This window comes from Sus scrofa, chromosome 4 (genome assembly GCF_054392235.1).
Source record: "Sus scrofa isolate SSC_HxYL_T2T_F1_AM1 chromosome 4, Sscrofa_HxYL_maternal_Yorkshire_Landrace_v2.0, whole genome shotgun sequence".
NCBI classification, from domain to species: Eukaryota; Metazoa; Chordata; class Mammalia; order Artiodactyla; family Suidae; genus Sus; species Sus scrofa.
Genome location: NC_139386.1, coordinates 110,898,541 through 110,917,616, shown reverse-complemented (window position 1 = coordinate 110,917,616; position 19,076 = coordinate 110,898,541). Strand labels below are relative to the sequence as shown.

General features: G+C 38.2%; 1 protein-coding gene and 1 pseudogene across 7 annotated transcripts in view; one reads left to right on the top strand and one right to left on the bottom strand.

Moving 5' to 3' along the window:
• Nucleotides 1-1,259: 1,259 nt before the first annotated feature.
• LOC100623904 (heterogeneous nuclear ribonucleoprotein A3 pseudogene) lies at nucleotides 1,260-2,281 on the bottom strand (annotated as a pseudogene).
• Nucleotides 2,282-6,548: 4,267 nt separating this feature from the next.
• The window catches only part of SYCP1 (synaptonemal complex protein 1), a 146,210-nt gene continuing 133,682 nt past the window's right edge, over nucleotides 6,549-19,076 (top strand). For all 7 annotated transcript variants that reach the window (XM_085023504.1, XM_085023501.1, XM_021090000.2 and 4 more), the window contains exons 1-8: nucleotides 6,549-6,732; nucleotides 7,186-7,321; nucleotides 8,574-8,658; nucleotides 8,837-8,880; nucleotides 9,050-9,106; nucleotides 10,599-10,763; nucleotides 11,933-12,000; nucleotides 16,648-16,721. In XM_085023504.1, the coding sequence (XP_084879630.1) occupies nucleotides 7,214-7,321; nucleotides 8,574-8,658; nucleotides 8,837-8,880; nucleotides 9,050-9,106; nucleotides 10,599-10,763; nucleotides 11,933-12,000; nucleotides 16,648-16,721 (601 nt within the window). In that variant the 5' untranslated portion in view covers nucleotides 6,549-6,732; nucleotides 7,186-7,213. The remainder of the gene's footprint in view (nucleotides 6,733-7,185; nucleotides 7,322-8,573; nucleotides 8,659-8,836; nucleotides 8,881-9,049; nucleotides 9,107-10,598; nucleotides 10,764-11,932; nucleotides 12,001-16,647; nucleotides 16,722-19,076) is intronic.

Sequence of the window (19,076 nt, the reverse complement as noted above, 5' to 3'; positions counted from 1 at the left end):
AGCATGCCAGACAGTTAAGAGTTCAACAATGCATGACTTTTATTCTCTTGCTCTGAGAGCTTGTATCAAAAAAATATATATTAAACTAAGGAAAATAACCAAAGATTTAAGGGCCTCTTGTGCTTTAAAAAGGAAAAAAAAGGCAGCCACTAATTTTCTCAGATGTAGCAGGCTTAGTGGTCCTGTATTTGAAAATTTTAAAAATGTTTTATAAGATAGGAGGAAGGGGAAAACATTCACTACCCCTTTCCCAAATTTAAACAGGGCAGCAGACATTCTTTACACCCGAATAAAACTATGGGAGCAGTTCGCATGTGACCAAGGTGAATGCAGAATGAAGATGTTCTAAACACAGCTAGGACTCTCAGCAAAGCTAATACACTAAAATCACATGATTACATTTTGAAAGAAAATGCACAAAAACCAAATAGGAATTTTGAGATTTTTCATTTGAAGGTAAATCTTAATGCTATTAAATTCACAAATATGATAATTTAAATACCCAATTCTATTATCTAAAACACACATTGCACATACAAATATCTATTCTCTCCACATGTCAGAGCCCACTCATTTCATGGTTTGGAAATGGGGAGAATAGATTCCCCTTAAACTGCAAGTCAGCAGGTGTTTCTTTACAGTTAACTTTAGCAAAATTCATACAAAATAGTAATTAACATTGATCTTCTTTACTTGTTAACTTACAAGGAAACACCTTCAAAACTGCATTTTGTTAGAGTTTCTGTACTAAAATGTAGAAAAACTGAACTACATGAATATTGAAAAGTTAAAAATTCCTTAATTTTTTATTCCTGGTACCACTACCACAATTTACAGGGCAATATACCTGATGTAATGAAAAGAAAAAGACAAAGCTACAACAGATATAAGACCTCAGGAATGTACATCTAATTGACACTATATTGCATTAATCAATAGCTGCACTTTTTGCAAACTATGGCTATGATAGTCCTGAACAAGAAGGGTTTCCTGTTTAAGCTGCAGTAACTTTTCTGACTATGGATCATCGTTCCTTCTGTGGCAGATTTTTACATTTCCTCTAATGCATTTGGGACGACTGTCTCAAAATAACCTGCAGCTTTCCTGACAACTCCTCGCTCTGTCCCCTGCTAAGAACTGTAGCCCTTTTCTGCTGATTTTTTTGAAACTTCTGCTACCATATCCACCACTTCCACCACCAGATCCATAACTACCACCATAGGGACTGCCTGAGCTTCTTCCACCAAAACTGCCTCCCTTCATGTGTCCATAATTTGATTGTTGTTGTCCACTATAATTTCCAAAATCATTACAGTACCCATCGCCACCATGGCTACCACCTCCAAAATTTCTTCCTTCTTTGTAACCATCATATCCTCCACCACTGCCACCATATCCACCACCCTGGTTCCCATATTCTGGTCCACCGCCACCGTAGCTTCCTCTACTACTATAACCAGGACCACCACCATAGTTGCCACCATCACCTTCAAATCCATTATATCCATCATCACCTCCTCCATACCTACCCTTGCTGCCACCACCTCCACCACCATAACCTCCTCTTCCACCAAAGTTTCCGCCACGGCCAAAGTTGCCTCTACCACCTCCAAAGTTTCCTCACGACCCATAAAGTTGCCAGATCCCCCTCCATGACCTCTCTGTGATCCGGCAGATTGCATTTCTTGTTTAGAAAGGGCCCTTTTCACTTCACAGTTATGCCCATTTATAGTGCAGTATTTCTGAACAACAATTTTATCAACTGTATCATGATCATCGAAAGTTACAAAAGCAAATCCTCTCTTTTTCCCACTCTGCCTGTCTTCCATAACTTCTATGGTTTCAATTTTGCCATACTTTTCAAAGTAGTCTCTCAAATTGTATTCTTCTGTATCTTTAATACCACAAAACAAAACAAAAATTTTCTTCACTGTTAGATGGGCACCAGGCTTTAGAGAATTCTCTCTAGAAACAGCTCTCTTTGGTTCCACTACACGCCCGTCAACCTTGTGTGGTCGAGCACACACTGCTGCATCCACCTTTTCAACACAAGAGTAAGTCACAAAACCAAATCCCCTGGAACATTTTGTTTGGGGGTCTCTCATCACCACACAATCTGTAAGTGTGCCCCATTTCTCAAAATGTTCTCTTAAACTATCATCTGTAGTTTCAAAGCTCAGACCACCAATAAACAGTTTTCTCGATTGCTCTGGTTTCTTTGGATCATGGCCCTCCATTTTGAGCCCAGACTTGCCTCTTCCAACTCGAGTTCAATATGGGCAAAGCTTGGTACACTTTCAAAAGCAATTATTATTATTACCAAGATTTAAGCTATTTATAAAGACCTGGGCAATAAGAAGTTGTCAGAATTAAGTAATTTTGTATGCAGAGAGATGAAAAATCAATATTCTTCCAGCTAAAGTGTGCATATAAATATCTCATGTATAAAGTCTTCTAAATTCTTTATTTTTCAAAAACAGTATTGTATTTGTACAAAATTATACTAATTTCATAATCATACTTTCAGATAGTCCCCCAAATTTTTGTTTCTTTCAGGTTCTATTTCAGTATTCACTAATGAAGAAATAACAATTGGACCAAAGAATGGCTAATATGTCACTGCATCTGATGGGTATTGCCTTGCTGAACCAGTACATACAGTACAATGGTATGTAACAAAAAACTACAGTATAGTAGTTAATAAAACATTTTTTGATGGTGGGAATTATGATTAGTCAGGGCTTTTTTTAAATTTTTTTATTTTTTTTAAAGAAATTAACAAACGGAGTCCTCCTGTGACTTAGCGGGTTAAGGATCTGGCCATTGTCACTGTAGCACTTTGGGTCTCTGCTCTGGCACTGGTTCATTCCTTGGCCCAGGAACTTCCACATGCTGCAGGTGCATGAAGAAGGAAAAAAAGCACAACAGTCTAAAATTGTATTCAATATTTTTTTCTTTTTGGGGCCACATGTGCTGCATATGGAAGTTCCCAGGCTAGGGGTCGAATCGCAACTACAGCTGCCTGTCTACACCACAGCCACAGCAACGTGGTATCCGAGCCTCCTCTGGGACCTACTCCACAGCTCACAGCAATGCTAGATCCCTTAACCTACTGAGCCAAGGCCAGGGACTGAACCCATATCCTCATGGATCCTAGTTGGTTTTGTTGCTGCTGAGCCGCAACAGGAACTCCTGTTTTCAATTTTTAAAAATAGCATTAACATGCACATTAGAAGTTATTTTTAGGTATTTGCTGAAGCTAGTTCACAATTTAGAAAATGTAGTTCGGCATAGCTATTCAATGTTTATTTATTTATTTATTTATTTATTTAGGCATTTTAAGGCCGCACCCGCAGGATATGGAAGTTCCCAGGCTAGGGGTCGAATGGGAGCTGCAGCTGCTGGCCTACGCCACAGCCACAGCAATGCAGGATCTGAGCCATATTGGCTACCTAAACCACAGCTCATGGCAATGCCAGATCCCTAACCCACTGAGTGAGGCCAGCGAACCTGTATCCCCATGGTTACTAGTTGGGTTTGTTATTGCTGAGCCACAATGAGAACTCCACTGAAATTTTAATCTTAATATAAGATTTTTTTTTGTGTGGTGGAGGGCTACACCCATGGTATATGAAATTTCCCGGGCCAGGGATCTAAGCTGCCACAGCAGTGACCCAAGCCACTGCAGTGACAAGGCCAGATCCTTAATTTGCTGTACCATAAGAAAACTTCTTGGTGGTAGAATTTTGAGGCTAAGAGTAAGTCTAATCACCTGGTGATTCAGCATCAGTACAAATATTACTAGATACAGACCTAAGCACTCTTGGGTCTTTTTGGAGCCTATTTTCTGGATTTAGATTCAGTCATTCTCCTGAAAACAGAAAGTAAGTTTGTGTTTGGGAGATTCTGATGATGATGATCACGATGATGATAGAGATACTCATTAAGTATCATTTTGTATTTTGTATATCCTTTTGCATATCAGATTTTATTTCATCTTTACAGTCATCCTGTGGGGTAGGTGAATTTATCCCCAGAAAATTTCTAGACAAGAAAACAAAAATAAGAAACTAGTAAGTTAAATCAAATCTACAAATGGCAAGGTAGTATTAAGTGGGGAGTTCAAATAAAAATTTTTTTGCTTGAAAGTCATTTTCGTCACAAATGGTCACATTGGTATAACTGTATTTTAGTTTGATTTTTTTTGATGTGGGGTGGGATAATTTACTAGTTCATCTATTTCCTGATTTGATGGCACTGAAAACAATTGTATCCACAACAAAGAAAATGCAGAAAATCGGGGAGGTTTTCACTTCCAAACTACGGGAAATATTCTTTTCTACTTAAGGAGATAGACTGGATTGGTATAAGCCATCAACAACACGTTTCCCAGCTCTTGAGCAAATTGCATACTTTTGCGATGGCAGCATTTATCATGCATTTCAATTCAGTTTACTGTCTGCCCCTCATCCTGGACAGCAAGTCCCCGGGATGTAGTAGACATGTTGAACTCTGTTCTTTGAGCATAAAACTCTTTGAAATTTGAAAATTATGCGTTTTGACTTTTGTTTGTGTGTGTGTTAAACTAGATGTTTTGCCAGAACAGATCAAGTATCAGCTGCACAACACTGATTTTCAAGAATCACCATATTGCCAGTATTCTACTGTCCAGTTTCCTCCAGCTCTACAGTCTGTCTTTACAAAGTCATTTCAATACTTACTGTTTGGATCCACAGTTCAGTGGTGGAGAGTACTGACTTGTTTCCTGTGAATTAAGTAAATCCATTTGTGTGGTTGCTCACCATGCTGAAGATGGTTACCCTGGAATAAAAAGGTCCAGAATAACTCATTCTTCCATTTGAGTTAAGGGACAGGAAGAACTCTGTGCAGTGTGTGGTGATAAAGCTTCAGGATATCACTATATATAATGTGCTTACTTGTGAAGGCTGCAAAGGTAAGGATAAAGTTAAAACAAAACTTTAGTCTTAGTGTTCATTGAAGAGTTTTGGTCTTTTGTCTTTTTAGGACCAAAGCCTCGGCAAATGGAGTTCCCAGGCTAGGGGTCTAATCGCAGATCCAAGCAGCATCTGCGACCTACACCACAGCTCATGGCAACGCCAGATCCTTAACCCACTGAGCTAGGCCAGGGATCGAACCCAAGATCTCATGGTTCCCAGTCATATTTGTTTCCGCTGTGCCACAATGGGAACTCTGAGAATACTCTTACTTTTTTTAAATGTGAAAAATAAAACCAAGGAGAGCCATTGATATATTAAATGTGATTAATCTGTAGGATCAGAGAATTGATGATGGAATGCAGTAAAGTTTTCATTTTCATTTTGATGAAGGCTTTTACATTTAAATATAAAATTCAAAATATATATGTGACAGAAAGTTTCCATGCTCCTAAATGAATACGATCTTGGAATAGAACATATCTTTTAAAAAGACCTGAATGTTAATTTAACCATTACATCTTTTTTTTTTTTTTTTTTTTTTTTTGGTCTTTCTGTCTTTTCTAGGGCTGCACTGGCGGCATATGGAGGTTCCCAGGCTAGGGGTCCAATCGGAGCTGTAGCTGCCAGCTTATGCCACAGCCACAGCAGCACCAGATCTGAGCCGCGTCTGAGGCCTACACCACAGCTCAGGGCAAGGCGGGATCTTTAACCCACTGAGCAAGGCCAGGGATCTAACCTGCGTCCTCATGGATGTTAGTCAAACTCATTAATCACTGAGCCACTAGGGGAACTCCTTGACATCTTTTCTTCAACTTCACTGGCACAGTCATAGCTCGAGTCCTCATACCTTCCTTACTCAGGTTATTAAAACTATCTCCCTAACTCCAGCCACATAAGCCTAAACCATTTTTCATACTTAAACATTTTCTTCTCAGCTCGATCATACACCTCCCTTTCCGCTCAAAAGTGCCATCCATAAAGGCTACAATCCAAAAGCCTTTGCAGGCCCTTCAAATCTGCTAAGTTTCCAGTCTCCAGTCCAGCGTTTCCCTACTGCGTCCTCACACACCTACATCACACTGGACTCACTCACTCTTGGACTTCTCTCTCTCACAACTCCAGGCCTTTGCCTACTGCCCCTCAGCCAGGAATACCCCTTCCCCCATCACTGTCTAGCCAACGCTGTATTCACCTTTCCATTCCTTACGGAAGCAGTAACAGAAGCGTACCACATCCGTCAAGACTTCTCCTGACTCTCAGGCCACTCTGTAAGGGCTGCTTTCCCTGTATCCCAACGACCCTTTGACAGTTACTACCATTAAATGATTACAGGCAGCTACTATCATTTGTTGGCACTTCGGTATCCTTTCTAAGACTCTGAGGTCTTGGAGGACAGAAATCGATTTCGCTTTAAGAGCTTCCATCTCTTAAAGCACCTGAGAGTTTTGCTTGCGTTCTTTAACAATAGCAGAAGCTCAGAGAATGTCAACTCTGATGAGAAACAGAACCCCGGGCAGGAATTGTTACTAACCTGAAGGGAAATCTCGCGAGATGTAGGTCTTCACACGGCGCCAACGCACGTGGCTGACCGTTATTTAGCCGTTAAACGAGCTTCTGCCCCTCCTCTGGCTCCCGGCCGCCGGCGTGGAGAGATTTCCCGCCTTTTCTGAGGTTCGGAGACGGAAGCTCTTGTTGGTTCTTTTTGCTGTCCTCATAGACAGCAGTGGCAGTTCGCGTGGGCACGGAGCCCGCGTTTCCCGCTAGTTTTTTAAAGGTAAGGGTAAGTGTGTCGCGTTCCTTTCCTGAGGACGAACCCGGAGCTGGGCGACGTTTTTTGATCCTGCCCTTCCCTCAAGCAGGCAGCCCGTGCTCCTCTCGGTATTGGTCCAAGAAGTTAAGCTAGTTCTTCCCGGCGGGGTGATGCAATTTAGCAGGGCTGGTGGAGGTAACGGGCTTTCTTTTCAGGCTGTCGCAGTGATGAATCCTAGTTTGCGTTTCTCGATTATTTATATTGCGAGGCCACTGGTGGTGCGGGAATGATAGGGGCACAGAGGGGGTGTTTTTTGGCTTTAATCACCGCGGCAGTAAGCGACACTGTAGGCTTACATGGCAGCAGAGGTTTCGCCCGTGCCTTTAAATATCCGTTTATTATACAAACATCAACTCTGAAGATAATGAATAAGTAGTGCATTAATGAGACAGTATCATTTTGCCTTCCACTGCCCAGGAGTAGATAATTACGGCTGGAAAAGAAAATGGAAAAGCAAAAGCCCTTTAAATTGTTTGTACCACCAAGATTAAGTAGCAGTCAAGTGTCTGCAGTGAAACCTCAGACGTTGGGAGGAGATTCTAAGTTCTTCAAGGTAAATTTGCAGATCAGTCTCGATTTGACTATTTTTGACTTTTAGGAGAATGAGGCAAAGTGAACTTCCTTCCTGGTGATATTTTATAATTTGCCTTCAATGAATATGATCTGATTTAACTCAAGAATTGTGAATAACATTGCTTTAAATGAATAATGAACACAATGTGTGTTCAGGCATCATTCATTAAAGAAATAATCGTTGCTGCTTTTAGAACTCTGCATAAGTAACAGGACCTGCTTTTTTTTTTTGGTCTTTTTGCCATTTTCTTGGGCCGCTCTCGCGACATATGGAGGATCCCAGGCTAGGGGTCCAATTGGAGCTGTAGCCACCAGCCTAGGCCAGAGCCACAGCAACGTGGGATCCGACCCGCGTCTGCAACCTACGTCACAGCTCATGGCAACGTCGGATCCTTAACCCACTGAGCAAGGCCAGGGATTGAACCTGTAACTTCATGGTTCCTAGTCGGATTCGTTAACCACTGCGCCACGACGGGAACTCCTGAAGCTTCTTGTTTTTAATCCTCTTTATTTAAATGATTTGACGCAATTTATAAACATATACAATGAAATGATAAAATACAAATTAGAAGAACATTGAGGTAAGGAAAAATTAAGAAAATTTCGACAGATATGTCAACATTCTGGTAAAAATTAGTGTGTGGTTGCACTTAAAATTTGACCCTTCTGGTTGACAGGATAAAGAGGGAAATTCATTTATATAGTAGATTGTTATCGAAAAGGAGGAATTATACCAAGTTTCTCAGGTGAAATAGGGCTTTTCCTGGTGATTTATTTACATTTCTCACGTCGAACTTTACGTTGGAGATGGGATGAAGCAATGAGTATTTTAATTTTATCAGCTGCAGAAAAATCTTTGTCTCTGTAGTGAAGAGTGTAACATTAAAATGCTATGCAGTGAAGATAATTCTCATTTCTACCCGGGGAAGATCATAATGAAATTGAAGAAAATATTCTGTGCTACTCATGAAAATTACTAATATTATTCCTGAGTACTTACAAAGCACATATCATGTAATTTTAGTTTAGCTTTATCTTATAAGCGAAAATGTAAAGATTTTGCTTTGTTTACATAACAAAAGCATTTGATAATTTAAACACTATATATATAAAAGGATTTACAATTATAGTCACTTTAAGCAGATGTATATTATGCATGAAATCGCATATTACATTGCTTGTTATTAAAGTAGTATGGGACAGTATGTTTAAGAACTTCTTTTTGATTCTAGGGTTTCAACAAATGTGTTGAAGATGATTTTGGTTTTCCATTTGTGGTGACTAATCTCTCCAAAAATGGGGAAAACATTGATTCAGGTAGGAAACTTGAAAAGCAATGTATCACCTTTCATAGAAACATTTTAAAATACACATTGTTGGACATTGCAAATAATATATGTATCTTATGATAGTCTTGACATTAAAGCTAGATGTAACACTTAATATAAAAAATAAGATGTTGTATATTTAATACTAGTTGTCTTTTATTTTGCAGATCCTGCTTTACAGAAAGTTAACTTTTTGCCTATGCTTGAACAGGTCAGTTATGTATAGTGAATACAGATGTAGTCTGTTTAGGTATTGAATTGCTTGCTTGAAAAAGAAAATTCTGAGTTGTTAGATTACTAGTCTTCAGTATTTAATTGCTACTATTTGGAAACTCTCATCAGAAATACTTTCTTACAGGGAAAATTTATTCATTTTTTAGGTTGATAATTCTGACAGTTGTCACTACCAGGAAGGACTAAAGGACTCTGATTTTGAGGTCAGAAGATTTCCTATCTGTATGATATTTCTTGTAATTCGAGTATCATTATTATTTGTATCTGTCTTTCTTTTGAAGTTTAAAAGGATTAATATTTGGTTAATGTTTTAAGTTATATTCTTTATAACATTTTTCCTCCTTTTTCTGAAGTTGCTAAAATAACTAGGCCTGTGTATTTTCCTGGGTTATAAAAGCATCCATTCTTCAGGGGCAATTTAATTTTAAACCATTTAAATCAAGAATATAAAAGGGGATCTGGATACAATATGTGAAAAAGCTGAGAATTAAGCCAGTATTTTACAAACAATTCTTGAATTGATAGGTTTGATTGCTTATTCCTAAGAAACTTGTAGGATATGTTATACTTTTGATTTAGTTATAATAGTCATTTCTACTTATGGCACATAACTGTCTAAAGCAAAGAGAAATTCCATGACCTGATAAAGTGCTATAGGTTTGTTGCTGGGATTATGGTATTATAAATTTAGAAATAGGAAATTTATTAATATAGTTTGATAATAAAGAGCTATTATCAAGCAGAAAATAGCGTGATTAAAAAGAGAAAAAACTACCTCTGGAGTTCCTGTGTGGTGTAGTTGGTTAAGGATCTGTCTTTGCCACTGCAGTGGCTTGGGTAGCTGCTGTGGCTCAGCTTTGATCCCTGGCCTGGGAACTTTTGTATGTTGTGTGTGCAGCCAAAAAAACCCAAAAAACCACCAAAACAACTTCTGGCATTTACCTTATAATGTGGAAATGGATGCTCTAGGAAATGCAATTAAAATCCAAATAAAACTTCATGCTAAATGAAAGTTAGATCTTGTGTTCTCTACTTTTTGTTGTTGTATTTTAGCTTTATTTAAATCCTCAAGCTGTTTATATAACCAAAATGTTTCAAGACCACTGCTAAATTTATAGATTTCATTAGAGTGATTTATTTTAGCTTTTAATAGCCAGATTCTCTCATTGACTTAAATATTTCTAACTTCCGGCTTAGGTACAAAAATTCTGAAGTTGTTTGATTTTATTCAACAAGGACTAACTTAATCAAGTCTGGTAACCTTAGTGAAGTTAATATTGCCTTAGTCAAAAAAAAGTTAAGGAATTCCTGTTGTGGAGCAGCGGAAACGAATCTGACTAGGAACCATCAGGTTATGGGTTTGATCCCTGACCTTGCTCAGTGGATTAAGGATCCGGCGTTGCTGTGAGCTGTGGTGTAAATCGATGACAAGGCTTGGATCTGGTGTTGCTGTGGCTGTGGTATAGGCCAGCAGCAACAGCTCCCATTAGACCACTAGCCTGGGAACATCCATATGCCTCGGGTATGGCCCTAACAAGACAAAAAGACGAAAAAAAAAAAAAAAAAAGTTAAAAGCAGCTTTCAGTATGCTATTAGGTCATAAAATGAGAGATTTAGTCTCAAATGTTAAGATATTCATGGATATTTTCAATAGGCAGCTAAATTAACAATCTTTGAAAATGTATTTTATAATAGAATTCAGAGCCGATGAGCAGACTATATTCAAAACTATATAAGGAGGCTGAAAAGATCAAGAAGTGGAAAGTAGGTGTAGAATCTGAACTGAAGCAGAAAGAAAACAAGCTGCAAGAAAATAGAAAGATAATTGAAGCACAGCGGAAAGCCATTCAAGAACTACAGGTATAATCAAATTTGGAATTGAAAATATAGTATAGTAAATGTTATACTACTATTTAGACTATTATTTCAGTGTTAGTTGGGTTTATCTTGTTTCTGTGATACGGATTTTATAACAGTGCTTTTTGACGTTTCATTGATAATAGTTCCATTTCAACTTCAGGATAAACACAGTGGACAGGTTTCACAAAACTTAATGCAGGTGATTAGGGAAAGAGTATCTTAGGGGAATAGTAACTTATTTTAGATAAAGATTGATTTAATGATTTTGTTGTTGTTGTTGTTGTCTTTTTAGGGCCACGCCTAGGGCATATGGGAGTTCCCAGGCTAGGGGTTGAATCTGAGCTGTAGTTGCCGGCCTACCCAACAGCTGCAGCAATGCCAGGTCTGAGCTGCTGTGTCTGCGACCTACACCACAGCTCATGGCAATGCTGGATCCTTAACCCACCGAGTGAGGTCAGGGATTGAGCAAACCTGTATCCTCATGTATACTAGTCAGATTTGTTTGCGCTGAGCCACTTTGGGAACTCCCTGACTTAATGATTCTGGTTATAGAGTTTTAATTTTTATTAGTTCCTGTTACTGAAGATGTCTCGTTTGATATAAATATCTTTTTATTATATTAGAATATGACATTTGTAGATAAAACTTTTTTAATTTGGGAATTTCCTATTGTGGCTCTGTGGGTTAAGATCCCGATGTTGTCTCTTTGAGGGTGCAGGTTCAATCCCTGGCCTGGCTCAGTGGATTCAGGACATGGCATTGCCATAAACTATGGTGTAGGTAGCAGCTGCAGCTCCAATTCAGCCCTTGGCCCAGGAAGTTCCTTATGCTGGCAGGTGTGGCTGTAAAAAGAAAAAAAACTTTAAATTTGAAACTGTGTAGCTTAAATTTTATGGCATAGTGAAAGAAAAATTTTGATAAAATGCAACATTGGGATATCCCAATGTTTGGAGATGATTCAGCAAACCTAATTTTAGATTGATGGAAGTGAGACCCATATTCTTATAGGATATCCATAATTGTGACAAAAAAGTTCTTTTTGTATTCAAGGAAAATAATTCTTTTAGACCATTGTAACATGTTAGCAAAGAAATATTGCTTAATAATTATACTCATGTTTATTTTGCTAAACAAAATGCGATGAATTGTTCTTCTGTCTTATAAATTAGTTTGAAAATGAAAAAGTAAGTTTGAAATTAGAAGAAGGAATTCAAGAAAATAAAGATTTAATAAAAGAGTAAGTAATTTAATGAATTTGTTTTTTACAAATTTATTTTTTATTCCAAGCTTATTATTAAAATAATTTCCAAAAATTTAATGAGTAATTTTTATTTTGTAATATTGACTTATAATAGTATTCTGTCTGGGTGATGTGGAAAAAAGGAAGACATACCTATTTTACCTTCTTGAATTTGGCAAGCCGTGATCATTGACTGAAAACATCTTACTTTTTAAAATGTCAGACAGGGCAAGCCATACTTGGTGTTAAAAAGGTACCTGATAATCCTATATATACAACTGCCTATGTGTATTATATACCTTTCTGTTGGACTGTTGTTTCAGGTGCAGCACATGCAGAATGGGGCTCAATTGCTTTCCAAGCTAATTCTTTCAAGTTCCTGTTTTTGCCAGTGGCCCATTTATTCTACCATTAACTTTGACTTAAAACTTTAGTATTGTCATTGACTGTGTGGACATTTGAGTCTACACAGAGTGTCAAATTTGTTTATTCCTACTTATTTTAAGCATCATGCTCATCATGCTAAATGAGGTTCTAAAAGGCTTATCACCTTGTCACTGAAGTTTCTAATAAGTGAAAAGTGCTTTTATAACATTATTTTAGCCCAGTTGAAAGATAACCTATGATTTTCTAGAAAAAAAATCTAAATGTTATACCCTGTTTTCTGCCTAAATGAGATTTGGTTATTTGAGGGAAGAGAGGGAGAAGAGGAAGGTTCTAACATTGTGCGCCTACTGTATTTTTGGTACCTGTCTTTTATATGAATATGTGATTGAGTTTCTGTGGTATAAGAGATCTAAAGTCTGCTGTAGCCCTAATACCAGTATTTGGTAACTTGTGAGCTTTCTTAAAATGGGTACTGCCTCTATTAGTAAACATTTTTTGAGTTTTTGTGAGTACTGTGACTACTTAGTTTACTTATATAACATGCAGTGTAGTGTAGAATAGAGTAGTATAACATAGTATAGAATTAATACAATTTTTTTTTTTTTTTTTGTCTTTTCTAGGGCCGCTCCTGCAGCATATGGATGTTCCCAGGCTAGGGGTCTAATTGGAGTTGTAGCCACTGGCCTACGCCAGGCCACAGCAACGTGAGATCTCAGCTGAGTCTGTGACCTACATCACAGCTCACGGCAACACCAGATCCTTAACCCACTGAGCAAGGTGAGGGATTGAACCCGCAACCTCATGGTTCCTAGTCTGATTTGTTAACTCTGCACTACAACGGGAACTCCAAGAATTAATGCAGTTTTTTGAGGTGGGAGAGAATGACTTTAGTTTTTGGTGTGCTGTCGTTCTACTTTAAGTACTTGATTCAGTTGAGGGTCAGTTTTGCTTTCAGATACTGAATTGTCAATTGTCATCTGAAAGAACCTAACATTTAGTTAAGAACCTTGTCAGAATATAGGTAAGAAACAAAGTAGTACTTAAGATTCTTGAGTGACTTGATTATTGGATGACAAATTTAAAGTAGCTCAGGCAAGCCCATTATTCACTTGATCATGATTTCCTGAAAGGGATGTAGATATTAGGGTATTATTTATTGTTTTTTTTTCCTTGAGTTTGAAAGAGACTTTGGATATTTCCAAAACATGTGCCTGACCTGTAATAGAGGTTTGAGTGGGAATGGACACTTCGGTTCATTGACATTTTTGAGCAGGCAGAGAGTTTTGAGATAATTTAATTTTGGAGACATTATTTTTTTTGAATGAAACAAGACCTTATTACATATGATCTGATTTCTAACATTAGAGGTAAAAGTGTCTAAAGTTTCAGATTCCAGGAATCAAACCTGAAATATCATCAAACCTGAAATATCAACAATTACATATTTTCACAAACTACTTTAAAAAGTAACATCGGATTTTGTCACAGTTTTATCTGGGATTTATTTAAATACCTTATCAAGCCCTGGCCCATGCTATGGGGACGGTTGTCAGAGGCTTTCATCCTCCCCCACTTCAAGATAAAGTCAAAATTCCTTAGCATGGCATGAAATACTAGAGTAGCAACCTTTAGTTCCCCCCCCCCCCCCTTTTTGTCTTTTTGCCATTTTCTTGGGCCGCTCTCGCGGCATAAGGAGGTTCCCACGCTAGGGGTCCAAGCAGAGCTATAGCCACCGGCCTATGCCAGAGCCATAGCAACAAGAGATCCGAGCCACGTCTGCAACCTACACCACAGCTCATGGCAATGCCGGATTGTTAACCCACTGAGCAAGGGCAGGGATCGAATCTGCAACCTTATGATTCCTAGTTGGATTTGTTAACCACTGAGCCATGACGGGAATTCCTCCCCTTTTGATCTTTCTGAAGATTACTTTGGCTAATTGGGGCCTTTTGTGATTCTATACAAATTTTGATATTGTTTGCTCTATTTCTGTGAAAAATAGCATTGGAAATTTGAGTGGGATTGTACTGAATCTGTAGGTTGCTTTGGATAGTGCAGTGTTGGGATTTGTAAGAAAAAAAAACTTTGGTCATTCAAATGACCAAAATATATATCACGTATTTTTTGGTTCATCTTTTTTGACTCACAACTTCTCAAACCCTTGGAATTTCCTAAATTTTGAGAGTGATTAAGATGTCTTGTTATGTTAATGAGGTGACTTTTGGACCCTACCTAAGGATAGGGGCTGGTTGTCGGGAGAGTCATCCAAGTGATTTGAGAGTTTCAGTCCCACCCCTTTACCTTCCTCAGCTCTGGGGAGAGGAGGGGCCTGGAGGTTGAATCAATTGCCAGTGGCTAAAGATTTAAATCAATATGACTATGTAATGAAGCCTTCGTAAAAACTAAGAATATAGGGTTTGAGAGCTTCTTGGTTGGTGAACATGAGATTTGGGGAGAATGGTGAGCTCGAAGAGAACATGAATGTTCTTGCCCTTTTCTCGTAACCTTGCCCTGTGCATCTTTTCCACTTGGCTGTTCCTGAGTTATATCCTTTTATGATAAACCAGTAATCTAGTAAGTAAATTGTTTCTCTGAGTTCTGTGAGCTGCTCTAGCAAATTAATAGAATCCAAGGAAGAGGTTTTGGGAATCTTTGATGTATAGCCAGATGGACAGAAGCACAGTAGTAATCTGGGCTTGCAACTGTCATCTGAAGTTGCTAGGGCAGGGGAGGGTAACAGTCTTGTAGGACTGAAATTTTAAATATGAAATCTGATGCTATCTTCAGGTAGATGGTATCAGGATTGAGTTGAATTGTGGGACGCCCTGCTGCAGTGTCAAAAATTGCTTGTTGGTGTGGGGAATCCCCTCCCAAAACTGAAATTGGTACCACAGTCCTTTTGGGTAGTATGGACATTTTAACAGTATCACTTCTTCTAATCAATGAGCATAGAGTATTTTTCCATTTATTTGTGTCTTTAGTTTCTTTCATCAGTATTTTATAGTTTTCAGTGTATAGGTCTTTTACCTCCTCTGTTAACTTTATTCCTAGGCATTTTATTCTTTTTGATGTAATTGTGAATGAAATTATTTTCTCAGTTTATCTTTCTGATAGTTCATTATTAGTGTCAGAAGTGTAACTGATTTTTGTATATTGGTTTTGTGTCCATAAGTACTGAATTCGTTTATTAGTCCTAACAGTTTTTTTGGTGGAGTGTTTAGGGTTTTCTATATATAGTGTCATGTCATCTGCAAATAGTGACAGTTTTACTTTTTTCCGATTTGGATGCCTTTTATTTCTTTTTCTTGTCTATTGCTCTGGCTAGGAGTTACAATACTATTTTGGATAAGGTGGCGAGAATGGGCATCCTTGTCTTGATCTTGATCTTAGTGGACAAATTTTCAACTTTTCATGGTTCAGTATGATGTTAGCTGTGGACATATTATACATGGCTTTTATTACGTTGATGAATACCTGCTTTGTTAAGAGGGTTTTTAAAATTTATATTTATTTATTTTTTATTTTGTCTTTTTGCCTTTTTCTAGGGCTACTCCCACGGCATATGGAGGTTCCCAGTCTAGGGGTCTAATTGGAGCTGTAGCCACCAGCCTACACCAGAGCCACAGAAATGCAGAATCCGAGCCGTGTCTGCAACCTACACCACAGCTCACGGCAATGCCGAATCCTCAACCCACTGAGCAAGGGCAGGGATCGAACCCGCAACCTCATTGTTCCTAGTCGCATTCGTTAACCACTTCGCCACGACGGGAACTCCAGAGGGTTTTTTTAATCATAAATGGATTTTGAATTTTGTCAAATGCTTTCTCTGCATCTATGATATGATCAGAGGTCTTATTCACATAGTGGATGACTATTCAGAAAATTGCTTATATTTTAAAGGTGATATAGCTAGAATATTTCTGGGGTAATTATAAATGAAAACCCCAATCCTCTCTTCTCGTTTTATTTCTTAGGTAAATCTGGAACTGTTTACTGAAAGGTTATTGAAAGTTACTTGGGTAGAAACTTGTTAAGGAGCCTTTTACTTTAAAAGGAGTCAGTTGTTAAATCATAGTTAATAGTACATTCAACCCATTTTTTTCTTCATATAGTCACTTCTGAGTGATATATGATATATACAAAATATAACATTTTAGGAATTTCTTTAAAATTGTAACAATAATGCTTCATAACTTTTATATATGATTTTTCTTTGAGATCAGATTACACTTACTCAAAATCTTTCCTTTGTTTCAGGAATAATGCCACAAGACATTTATGTAACCTACTCAAAGAAACATGTGCCAGATCTGCAGAAAAGATGAAGAAATGTAAATAGCTTTCTCATTTATGTGATTTTATCAGTTTGTTATTATTATTTTAATAGTAGGGTGAAGAGGGGAACAAATTGTCTTTTCATTTTTTTTGGAACCAGTTTGATTATTTGAACAAGTTATATGTGCCTCATAACAGTTTTTTATATAGGCAATGACTAGAGCCTCAGTTCTTTGAGCTTTTTTTTTTTTTTTTTTTTTTTTTTTTAACTTTTTAGGGCCACACCCACAGCATATGGAAGTTCCCAGGCTAGGGGTCAAATCCTAAGCCACAGCTGCAGGATCCAGGATCTGAGCCATGTCTGTGACCTGCCCCAGAGTTCACAGGCAACACCAGATTCTTAACCCACTGAGTGTGGCTAGAGATTGAACTCACAACCTCATGGTTACTAGTCGAATTCGTTTCTACTGTGCCACAATGGGAACTCCCTAGCCTATATTTTAAAAATTTTAATTCATAGCACACAGCTTACCGTACGATCAGATCACATGGTGGGAGAGATTTGAAGAATCTTCTTTTTTTTTTTTTTTTTTTTTTTGTCTTTTTTCTTTTCAGGGAGACACCCACATCATATGGAGGTCTCCAGACTAAGGGTCTAATTGGAGCTGTAGCCACCGGCCTATGCCACAGCAATAGCAACGCCAGATCTGAGCTGTGTCTGCGACCTATACCACAGCTCACAGCAACACCAGATCCTTAACCCACTGAGCAAGGCCAGGGATCAAACCCGCAACCTCATGGTTCCTAGTCGGATTCATTTCCGCTGTGCCACGACAGGAACTCCTGAAGAATCTTTTAAACATTTTTAAGTGATCTCTTAAGTGAAACTGAAGAGCGTATCTTGATGTGACAATGTAGATTCTTTTTTTCGCTAAAAAACCCTAATACTTGCTTTATCATTAGTGTAAACTCCATCTAGATTCTTGCCTTAAGCCTTTGTTTTTGTTATTGTGATTTTCTGTCATTTATTCATTCAGCATTTTAAAAAGTGCCTACTATGTGTCAAGAAATATTCTAGATGCTGAGGAAAAACAGTAGTAAATACAGTTTCTGCTATTATGGAGTATGTACTCTAGTGGAGGGACATATACCATAAATGAATAAGTAAAATATATTTTGAGTGATGATAACTAAAAGAGAATATTTTGGGATAGGGTGTTTAGGGAAGTTTTTGCTAATATTTGAGAAGAGACCTAAATAAGTGAGGGGGTGCACTATGTAGCTGTTTTGGGATTGAATATTTTCGGCAGGGGAAACAGCACATGAAACATCCCTTAGATAAGAACCTGTTTAATCTTTTCAAGTCATAAACAGTGAGGTCACTGTGCGATGCTTTCCATATTTTTTACCTAATTTGTATTTTTCATCTGTTTTTCTCATTGTATTCCCTTCAGCACAATTTCTACTAACCTTTTTTTCCAGTTCACTAATCCTCTAGCTATTTCTAAATTGTCTTTATCTTTATTTATTTATTTTTTGTCTTTTTAGGGCTGCGCCTGCCGCATATGGAGGTTCCCAGGCTAGGGGTTTAATTGGAGCTGTAGCTGTTGGCCTTCGCCATGGCCACAGCAACGCAGGATCGGAGCCTAAACCACACCTCAGGACAATGCTGGATCCTTTACCCACTGAACGAGGCGAGGGATTGAACACGCAACCTCATTGTTCTTAGTCGGATTCGTTTGTGCTGCGCCAAGGCCGGAACTCCTGAATTGTTTTTAAATTAATTTGTTAGGTCTTAATTTCTGCAATTGCATTCTCTGAATTTGTTATTAAAAAAATATCTGTAGAGAGACTTAGAATGATGTCACATTTTCCTAGTTCTTGGAATGTTGAGAAATTTTTGATTACATCTCAGACATTTTTTTTTTTTTCCCTTGGCAGCACTTGCAGCATATGGACGTTCCCGGGCCAGGGATTGAATCTGAGCTGCAGCTGTGGCTTGTGCTGGGTACCCACTGTGCTGGGCGAGGGATCTAACTTGAGCATCCGGAGCAACTTGAGCCACTGCAGTTGGATTCTTAACCCACTGTGCCACAGTGGGAATTCCCATCTTTGACATTTTGAATATTATGTTGTGAGATTCTGGGTCCTTAAAATCCCCTGGAGGAAAAAAAAATTGCCTAGAGAATGTTTGTTCCTTTATATTTTAGCAGGTAGTCAACTCAAGTTTAGATCATAAGTTCTATCTTACCTTTTATGTGCTGGGGTTTCATTATCTGTTCAGTTTGCAAAGCTTTTGCCTTACTATTCTGGATTTGTTTCATGTATGCTTCATTCAAGGTCAGTTCTGGGACTTAGTGATTTTGGAGCCTTTGCTGTATTTACTGTGGGTTTGCCTTGTACATGCATAT